Here is an 11,573-nt window from a genome sequence, read left to right on the forward strand (position 1 = left end):
AGTTGTGGTCCCCACTGGTGAAACTACTCAATACAGACACCATCGATCAAGCACTGTTGGCCATAGACGCCAACACTCTCATTGAAAGACGAACTGCAGCGTTGGGCAGGGACGAAGGTGCAGCGGGCGAAGGTTAGGCATCATTTAAAACACAAAGTATTTACTTTAAAGACAGATTTATTTAAGTTCATTCTTCTTCAAATAGTTGCAAGTAAATTTTTAATTATCATCGTGCTGCTCACTTGTATCACACTCTAAATATATACTACATCATGTGCATTGTCTCCGCATTAGACATGTACTAGATTTTAACACTGTGAAAAAACCATCCTGTGATGGAATATGACAGGGAAACATAGCTAGTTTTTGTTCTCTTTATTTAACTCTGGTGTTAAATTGCGTAGCAGCATATTCTTGATGTACCCAATTTCATTAAAAAAATTGTTTGCTCTTCCTACAGTGGACATGTACTCAGGAGAAGACAATCCTTTATTAGTGAGCAGGAAGTACAGTACGGTCTACGCCTGCCAGTTCGACCTCACACTCTACCCTTTTGACAACCAGTATTGTGACATCCACCTTCAGATTGTGTCTGGCCAAGTGTCCTTCCTCGACGTCCACTCGAACTCCTCTGTTGACTACTTGGGAAGCGAAGTGCTCAATGAATATAAGGTTAGCATCTACCTTCCTTTTTATTGCTAATTTCTCTAAAACATATTAAGCTTCATGGTGTTCCGTGCTAAATATAAGTCACCTTTTATGGAAGCATTAGTTTTGGATTGCTAGCCTACGAGGTGTGTCAGAAGCAGTAACAACAGAGTGATCACCTCGCTCGAATGCTCAGTTTCTTTTCAGAAGTAGAGTGATCTTCTGCAATGGTGTGTTAAAAGTGGAAAACAGAGTTAAGCAGCTGAATCTAACCTTGTGTACAAAATTACTAACAACCATCATCCGAAAGTCTTGCTTTATACTTCACAAAAGACATGAACTAAAACCAGTGTTGCAGATGGGAGAGTGAACACAGTTTTGTTGTGCTCATTTAATATTACATGTTTATTTAAATTTTTTTTAATATTGATATTAGAGTATGCAACTGCATGTATATATGCCTAGCTACTTATCTATGCAACTTTGTAACTGTTATACGCATGTAACTGGTCCATTTACTGTACACTGCACAACACATGTCTCATTAATTTATAAGTTTGATAATTAACAGCGATAAAAGTAGAAGACAAACGCTTACATGTATTTTTATATTACTTAAGTATTAATAATAAGGCTAGAGGAATGAACCACTTATAAATATGCCTGACTATGTAACAAAAAGATCCACAAAGCAAATAAGTCACAATAATTTTAATGGGTAATCCTATAATCATTTATAGATAAATTATTATTTAAAGACATTCGTAATAAAATAACTTGTGCATTGAATCTGAATAAAAACATAACTGGTAATAAAGTTATGTTAGGTGTGATTCATCAGGAAACAGGACAATTAATTGTTTCCTGACGCAGGTCATAGTCATATGATGACTCGCCACTGGAGCTTTTGGTTATCTGACCGAGGCCTTCCACTGGCTTACCAGTACACCCTTTTGAAAAAGGGTAATGACACTGGAGTTCGTAATATTTTTATGAAGAAAGGAAATGTTGTCTTGGCTTGCTTGGGCAAATAACGGAAATTAAAACTGAAATTATCTTTCCACGAATATTTCGTTCTTAGTCATAGTAATGTAAATACGAAGTTAATCAATGGTATTTTTGTCAATCGCAAACTATACGGTTTACTGTACCTTCGTTATTGCGTGCAAAAGATCTAACTGTTTAGTCCGAATATCCAACACATAATTCTAACCTTCACTGGCTACAGATGCAAACTCCAAAGTTCCTGGCCCCTCGGCGTGTGTCATGCAACAGACCGAAAGAAATCTTAAATTTAGTTTAGTTACTCCTGCACATTGCCGCCTTTGTATCGTGTTTGCTCCATTTCTGTGGATTCAACATTTTTTCTGAAAAAGAAATGAAACATTATCGTTAGTGGAGGATTAGAAAATGTCTGCCATTATCAGAGTTGAATTAATATGAAATTTGCCAAAAATGTTACGCAAATGTTACACAATTTTAGATTGAATTTTTGGCTTGGAAAATTCACAAGCTAAAAAATAAATTACCGCCGCCCTCACTGTTATTTAATAAATCACTTTCCTTATTAAATAACAGTGAAACTCATATAGCATGAAAGTAGGCTTTTTCTCTGCCATTTAAGTAGGAAAGTACCAAATTAACAAGGAAAGTACTGCACCTTATGTCAGTTAACAAAGAAAATATCCCTATTGACAGTCGTTTAATAAAGTGCCCCTACTGTCGGCCATTTAACAAGTACCCCTTCACAGCAAACTTTAACATACAAAATGGCAAGGGTGGGGTGCCTACTGCGGCATAGATAACTTACTCTCGATTCCTGCGTAAGCCGATGTTTTTGAGGTCTGTGATGGTGTCAGGTAACACCTCGCCTGCTGTCTCATGTAGCGCCATGGTGATCACACCCGCCATCAGTGACAACGACGCGAATATTACTGACGGCGCCCAGGGTACCAGGGGCCCCTAGTTAGGCAAGAAATATATATATATATATATATATATATATGTATATATATACATATATATATATGTATATATATACATATATATATATATATATATATATATATAAGTAGTCATTTTTTCCACTGGGGGGTGTATCCGGTTTAGGGGCCTTCCACTGGGCGGTGTATCCGGTTTAGGGCCTTCCACTGGGCGGTGTATCCGGTCTAGGACCTTCCACTGGGCGGTGTATCCGGTCTAGGACCAGCAGCTGGAGGGTCACCTTTTCACACCTAGGTGTTACTTCCGGTTTTGACCATGACCTCGCCCTCGAGACTACCTCACCCTTGACCCCCCAACCAGTACCCCCTCCCACGACCCCCCCCCCTTCGCGACCCCCCTTCGCGACCCCGCCGTCGCGCCGCGCGCCCGCGCGCCCGCCCGCGCGCCCGCCCAGCCCGCGCGCCCGCCCGCGCGCCCGCCCCGCGCCCCTTCGCGACCCCCGCCCGCGCCTTCTGCTGCGCCTTCTGCAGCGTCGTCCGGATCGCCCCCGCGCCTCGAATTTTTTTCCGATTTTTTTCGAATTTTTTTTGAATTTCATTTTCTTGTGCTCTCCATCTCCTCGCATCAAATTTTTGAGGTTCCCCCTCTCACTTTCACCCCCACCCCAAAAATTTCTCAATATTACCAAGTTTTTGGATTCCCCCCTATGGGGGTTTCGAAATTCTCCAATTCCTCGGATCAAGTTTTTTGGATTCCCCCCTATGGGGTTTTCGAAATTCTCCATCTCCTCGGATCAAGTTTTTTTGGATTCCCCCCTATGGGGGTTTTCGAAATTCTTATGATCTCCTTGGATTGCCCCTCCCACTTTCACCCCCCATCCCCAAAAAATTTCTCAATATCAAAGTCTCCACTTCCTCGGATCCCCCTCCCACTTTCACCCCCCCAACCCCAAAAATTTCTCGATAATACAAGTTTTTGGATTCCCCCCTATGGGGTTTTCGAAATTCTCCATCTCCTCGGATCAAGTTTTTTGGATTCCCCCCTATGGGGGTTTCGAAATTCTCCATCTCCTCGGATCAAGTTTTTCTCGAAATCAAAGTCTCCATCTCCTTGGATCAAATTTTTGGATTACCCCTCTCACTTTCACTCCCACCCCAAAATTTCTCGATAATACAAGTTTTGGATTCCCCCCTATGGGGTTTTCGAAATTCCTTGGATCAAGGTTTTTTTGGATTCCCCCCTCTGGGGGTAAAGCATTCAAATGAACTCCTCCTATGGGGCATGCTTACTACAGGTCAAATGAAGGGTGTTTACTCGGCGGTCAGTATTCCTCTCATTAAGTTAAATGAACTAAAAAGGACCACACATACAAGCTAAATCTTGTCGACTTACCCCTATGTCAGTGACGTCACGCGCACACAGGTTGAATCTTGTCTACCCTTTTACCCACCCTCCCAAACCCTCACACTCCAACCAACACCTCACAATTTTCACTCATAACCCCCAATTTTTCTCGTTTTAACCCTTTTAGTTCATTAAAGTTAATAAGGGGACACATGCATCAGAAAGTCACCACATCGCTTACATCCACTTTCGTTAAATTCACTACTCACAATTTTACATATTACGAAGTTAAATACGCACTTTTACTTTGAACATCTTCAAAACACTCTCATAAATCATTTGAATACTCACAAAAAATACCTTTATACATTTCCAAACAACACTGAAATACTCCAAAAACATCATTCGAACACCCCCAAATCACCTCTGAATACTCCCAGAACACCTTCATAAGTACTCTTGCACATCATTTGAACACCTTCATAAGTACTCTCATAATCATTTGTACACCTTCAAAAAAACACCTTTGAATACTTACATAAACACCCTTGAACACCTTCAAAACACCTTCAAAGCACTCTCATAATCATTTGAACACACTCAAAACACCTTTGAATAACCTCAAAACACCTTTGAACACCTTCAAAACACCCTTGAACACCTTCAAAACACCCTTGAACACCTTCAAAAACAACATTTGAACACACTCAAAACACCTTTGAACACCTTTGAACATTTCCAAAACACCATTTGAGTACTCCCAAATACACCACTGAATACTAAAACACCACTGAATACACTCAAAACACCCCCAAAAACACTCTCATAATCATTTGAATACTCACATAAACACCCTTGAACACCTTCAAAACACCTTTGAATATCGTTTTTAAACTAATTTCATCACAACCCACTTATATCATCTTTTTTCGGTAACTCTAATTCGACTACACTACCCTCATCAATTACCAACAAATTTTACTCGTTTTAACTAATGTCATCACTATAACCAAGATTTTCACAAAAAAAAAAAAAAACTCTATGACACCTAACACACACGCACACACACACACCCCACAACACCCTCAATTTTTCTCGTTTTAACCCTTTTAGTTCATTAAAGTTAATAAGGGGACACAGTACATCAGAAAGTCACAACAACAACATCCACAACCCACAATTTTTTCTCGTTTTAGCTAATTTCATCAGAAAAAGTCCCAACAACAACCCACTTATAACATCTTTTTTCGGTATCTCTAGTTCGACAACAACACCCACAACACCCACATCCCACAACACCCATGAACATTTCCAAAACACTATTTGAGTACTCCCAATTACACCACTGATTACTACTAAAACACCGCTGAATTCAATCAAAACACCTTTGAACACCTTCAAAACACCCTTGAACACCTTCAAAAAAACAACATTTGAACACACTCAAAACACCTTTGAACATTTCCAAACAACACTGAAACACTTCCAAAAACACCATTTGAGTACTCCCAATTACACCACTGAATACTACTAAAACACCGCTGAATTCAATCAAAACACCCTTCAACACCTTCAAAACACCTTTGAACACCTTCAAAACACCTTTGACACCTTCAAAACGCTCTTGAACACCTTCAAAAAACACCTTCGAACATTTCCAATCAACACTGAAACACTTCCAAAAACACAATTTGAGTACTCCCAATTACACCACTGAATTCTACTAAAACACCGCTGAATTCAATCAAAACACCCTTCAACACCTTCAAAACACCTTTGAACACCTTCAAAAACACCTTTGACACCTTCAAAACACTCTTGAACACCTTTAAAAAACACCTTCGAACATTTCCAATCAACACTGAAACACTTCCAAAAACACAATTTGAGTACTCCCAATTACACCACTGAATTCTACTAAAACACCGCTGAATTCAATCAAAACACCCTTCATCACCTTCAAAACACCTTTGAACACACTCAAAACACCTTTGAATAACCTCAAAACACCTTTGAACACCTTCAAAACACTCTCATAATCATTTGAACACACTCAAAACACCTTTGAATAACCTCAAAACACCTTTGAACACCTTCAAAACACCCTTGAACACCTTCAAAAAAAACAACATTTGAACACACTCAAAACACCTTTGAACACCTTTGAACATTTCCAAACAACACTGAAACACTTCCAAAAACACCATTTGAGTACTCCCAAATACACCACTGAATACTAAAACACCACTGAATACACTCAAAACACCACCAAAATCACCATAAACTAAGATCAACACCCACATCCCACAACACCCACAACCCACAACACCCACAATTTTTTCTCGTTTTATCTAATTTCATCAGAAAGTCACAACACCCACACCTCCCATTTTTTTCTCGTTTTAACCCTTTTAGTTCATTAAAGTTAATAAGGGGACACACTACATCAGAAAAAGTCACATCAACAACCCACTTATAACGTCTTTTCGGTATCTCTAGTTCGACAACAACACCCACATCCCACAACACCCACATCCCACATCCCACACACACACACACACACAGACACACACACACACACCCTAACCTAGCCTAACCTAACTTATCCTAACCTAGTCTAACCTAACCTAGCCTAACCTAACTTAACCTAACCTAACCTTTACCTAACCTTTACCTAACTTAACCTAACCTAACCTAACCTTTACCTAATCTTTACCTAACCTAATCTAACCTTGCCTAACCATTACCTAACCTAACCTAACCTATCTTAACCTAACCCAACCTAACCTAGCCGAACCTATCCTAACCTAACCTAAAATATATTGGAACACTTCCAAAAAATACATTAGAGTACTCCAGAATTACTTTGAACGACTCCATTTTTGGATATTTCCAAATTAGTTTTGAAAACTTTATCGTAAAATCGAACATTATTTTCTTGTTGGTAAACACACTCAATGGTAGAAATATTTACTCGATTTCCGAATAGAAACACTTTCCTCGCTCTGAGAGACTCATTGTGGGTCACCCCTTCCCCCCCAACACCACTGGGTAATGCGGTTCACACCCAAGGTAGATTTAAGATAATCATGAACACCTGCGCCAACTCAGGACAGACAGACGCCATGAAATGCGGGTAACATCCAAGGTAGAAAAATCATCTCTTTCCAGACCAACTGTCTATCCTAACCTAACCTAACCTAACCTAATTCCTAACCTAACCTAACCTCACCTAACCGAACCTAAGCTAACTCCATCAATCACCTCTATCCTAACCTAACCTAACCTAACCTAACCCAACCCAACCTAACTCCATCAAACACCTCTATCCTAACCTAACCTAACCTATCCTAACCTAACCTAACTCCATCAAACACCTCGAATACTACCTAACTTAACCTAACCTAACCTTACCTAACCTACCGAACCTAACCTAACCTAACCTAACCTATCCTAACCTGTCCTAACCTAACCTAACCTATCCTAACCTAACCTAACCTAACCTAACTTATCCTAAGCTAACCTAACCTAACTTATCCTAACCTAACCTAACCTAACTTATCCTAACCTAACCTAACCTAACCTAAAATAACGAACCTAACCTAACTTATCCTAATCTAATCTAACCTAACCTAACCTAACCTAACTTATCCTAACCTAACCTAACCTAACCTAACCTAAAATAACCTAACCTAACTTATCCTAACCTACTCACTTTACTTTGAACACCTTCAAAACACTCTCATACATCATTTGAGACCCCCTTTTCTCAATATCTCTCATCCACAACCTTTATCATCTCACTACAGAACAACCCCAAGATTACTTCCAACACTCTCATAAAGCATTTGAGTACTCACATAAACACTTTTGAACATTTCCAAACAACACTGAAGCACTTCCAAAATATCATTTTGATTACTCCCAAATAAGATTTGACAGCTCTAATTTATCTACACTTACACATTTCATTAAATTACATCTCATCCCCCCAAACTCCTCCCTCATTCTCCAGACTTTACAACATTAGCACAAAAAAAAAACTAACTCATACACTTATGACATGAGACATTACCATATCTAACACACTGACTAACTTTGAACCAACTCTGAACACCACTGATCTTCTTCAAAAAATGCTCTGCACATCATTTGAACACCTTCAAAAAAAACACCATCAAACACCTCCGAATACTCCCAAAAAACACTACTGATTACTACCAAATCACCACTGAATACAACCAATCACCGTCAAAATCACCAGAAACTAAGTTTAACATCACCATCTAACATCCTTTTTATAGAAATCCCCTCAAATCACTATAACCAAGAACTCCCTCCCCATTTGACGCATAAAAAAAAAAAAAAGCATGAACACAAACCTAATACGCAAACACTTAGTACATGATCACCATCAACTGAAAACATATCTTGTACACACACATAATATAAGACAATCACCAACTACAATCACCCATGTTCACTTACCTCAAAATCACTAATATCACAGAAAACAATCATTTTTATAAACATTTCACACACACACACAAAAAAAAATCATATTTGACAATATCTAAGCGCACTCACCTCACTACCACCAACACACGATGTTTCACCTCACAGGACCGACGAGCTCACCTCCAGTGACGTCACACTCCCATTGTGTTACTTGGTGGTTGGTAACATCAACCTGTTGTACCCTACATTATCTAAGAACACTATATCCAAGACGATTACCAGATTTTATGATCCCCAACACCAAGATCACAGAAAACACACATTTTTTATAATTATTCACACAAAAATCACGATCACCATGATGTGCAGAGCATTTTTTGAAGAAGATCAGTGGTGTTCAGAGTTGGTTCAAAGTTAGTCAGTGTGTTAGATATGGTAATGTCTCATGTCATAAGTGTATGAGTTAGTTTTTTTTTTGTGCTAATGTTGTAAAGTCTGGAGAATGAGGGAGGAGTTTGGGGGAGATGGGTTGGGATGGAGATAGGATTTTGGATGGGTTGAGTTGGAGTGATTGGAAATTCATTGAGTTGAAACAGGTTGATTGGGATGAGTAAGGTAGTATTCGAGGGTGTTTGATGAATTGGAAATTAGGTAGGATGTTAGGCCAGGTTAGGATAAGGTATTTGATGGAGTGTAAATTGAGTTTAGATTAGGTCCAGGTAGGTGTATTGAATCAGATCAGTGATTGATCAGGTTAACTGGGTTTCGATTAGGCTGAGGTTAGGTAAGTAGGAAATTCAAATTAGGTAGGTGGAACAGGATGAACTGGACGATCTGGAAAGAGATGATTTTCTACGCCAGATATTACCCACATTTCATGTCTTTGTCTGTCTGAGACAGCATCTGAAGTGTTCGATATCTTCAAATCACACAGATTATGTTCACATTCCCCAGTGGTGAGAGAAGAAGTGACACAAATAGTCTATACTCTCAGAAAATGTTTCTGACAATCATTAGTAATATCTGCAAACCAATGTGTTTAATAGAAAAAATAATGTTCATTTAAATAAGTTTAAAACAACTTAAATATCCCAAAATGAGTCATTAAAGCGTAATTCTGGAGCCCTAATGTGACCCACTGGAAGTGTTTATTTTAAGTAAGTTGAAGATATAGATTCCTTCTAGTAGGTGGAATGAACAAGACCAGGACAAATTGGAAGTAATGGTCAAACAGAATAGATAGAGCCAAATAAAATCAAATAAAAGAACCAAATTAGAATTACCAAGGTGGGTAGAACCAAATAAGAGCAAGATGTTAAGTAGAGCCAAACAAACAGGCTAAATTAAAATAAGATGAGGCCAAACTAAGTGAAGTAATAACTCAATAATCTTCAATATCAATATTATGTGTGTATTGAATAATGTGAATAACAGCTATTATTTCAGATCTAAACTGTTGTCCTTTAGAAAGACACAAAAAATTTGTTTGTATAAATGGAGATTTGTTAATAATGACTTTTCGTGTAATGTGTCGCAATACAATGAGCTTAAAAGAAATTGCGCTGAAAAAACAAGTGTGATGATATATTTCACAATAATTAGACACTCTGAAAAAAATAATGACAAACAGGGCCTTGTAGCTGTTGTGAGAGCTGTAGCAATCTTATAGTATTTAGTAATATTTAGAATGTATTCAACAGTATTTGCTTCTTAGTAGTGTATTTAGAAATACTCAAATAATGTTTTAAAGTATTTCAATATTATTTGAAAAGCTAAATACACAGTAATAAATATTATTTTAAAAATATAAAATCTTTTGGTAACTAAAATGTTTTAGTGTATTCAAACCAATTGAAAATGTCTATTTGAAAAAGTATTCATCTTTTAATTGTAAGTATTTTAGCTAATCTTCAAGTATTTTAGTAATAGTATTTGTTGTGTTTGTAGAAGTAGTAGTATAGTGAAGCTCAAGTATGTTTTGAAGTATTTCACGTATTGACAGAAGAAATGAAATATTTTAAAGTATTCAATATTTTAATTGTCAAGCTATTTTGAAAGTGTTCAAAATCACGAAGTGACGAAAAATGTTTATTGATAACGTATATTTAGTAGGAAACTAAAGCAATGCTAGTAAGTACTCAGAAAACGCTGTTTTGAAATGTTCGTATTCGAAAATATTTTGAAGTGTTCAAGCATTTTGAAAAGAGTATCAAGTATTTAGTATTCAAGTATTTTGAAGTATTGGCGTATGTTTATTATTCAACGATATTTGTAGTATTCGAGAAAGTATGTGTAGTGAGAAGTACTCAAATAATGTTTTTGAAGTATTTCATGTTGTTGAAATATTCAAGTATTTTGTGTGTTCAAATGTTTTAGTATTCAACAAATGTTTGAAAAGTATTATTCAAATGTTTTATTAATTCAGCAATGTTTACAATAATATCAATGTAGGAAACCTTTCAAATAATGTTTAAATATTCATGAAACAGATGTGTATAGTATTGTCAGCTTAAGATACCGAAAAAATATTGCCTGATTTGTGTGGAAACTTTCTGATGAAAACAACTAAGCTGAAAAAAAATGTAATTGTAAATGTGTTAACCTTTCTGATGTACTGTGTCACACAATAATAGACAAAAGAAGGCAAGCGAGAAAGAAACAGTGACTGTGAGCTATGACTATGTCTTCACAGTATGTATTAGAAGCTGTCATAAATTTTTTTTTGTAATCTTAATTTACTAATGACATTAATTAACTGTCGTAATAATAAATATGTAATCAAACAAGGCCACAAATAATGCAAGTAGTATGATAATAATTTAAAGTAATATTAAGTATTTAAAGTAAAGTATTATAATGTGTGTTATGAAATGTTTTGAAGTATTTAATAGTATTTTAATATTCGTATTGTGACTAAATATAATAGTATTTTAAATATTCAAATGTTCAAATGTTTAATGTTCATGTTATTTTAAAGTGACTTCAAGTATTTTGAAAAAGTATTGTATTTTAGTATCAAATGACACAGTATTCAAGAAGTATTTGGCTATTCATATCAGTATAGTAACTGTTTTAGTATTCAAAACATAGTATTCAGGTATTTTGAAAATGCTAATGTTGTAAAATGCTGAAAGGTGTTCAAACTGATGTATGAAAAAATATGGCTGCAGGCGTATTCG

General features: G+C 36.9%; 1 protein-coding gene across 1 annotated transcript in view; it reads right to left on the reverse strand.

The window, feature by feature from the left end:
* Nucleotides 1–234: 234 nt before the first annotated feature.
* Nucleotides 235–11,573, reverse strand: part of LOC128694521 (organic cation transporter protein-like) — a 34,082-nt gene continuing 22,743 nt past the window's right edge. Inside the window, exons 11-12 of the mRNA XM_070097842.1 lie at nt 2,459–2,610; nt 235–2,015 (exon numbers count right to left, since the gene is read on the reverse strand). Coding sequence (XP_069953943.1) covers nt 1,952–2,015; nt 2,459–2,610 — 216 coding nt within the window. The 3' untranslated portion in view covers nt 235–1,951. The remainder of the gene's footprint in view (nt 2,016–2,458; nt 2,611–11,573) is intronic.

The sequence above is a fragment of the Cherax quadricarinatus genome, chromosome 60 (assembly GCF_038502225.1).
Source record: "Cherax quadricarinatus isolate ZL_2023a chromosome 60, ASM3850222v1, whole genome shotgun sequence".
Lineage (NCBI taxonomy): Eukaryota > Metazoa > Arthropoda > Malacostraca > Decapoda > Parastacidae > Cherax > Cherax quadricarinatus.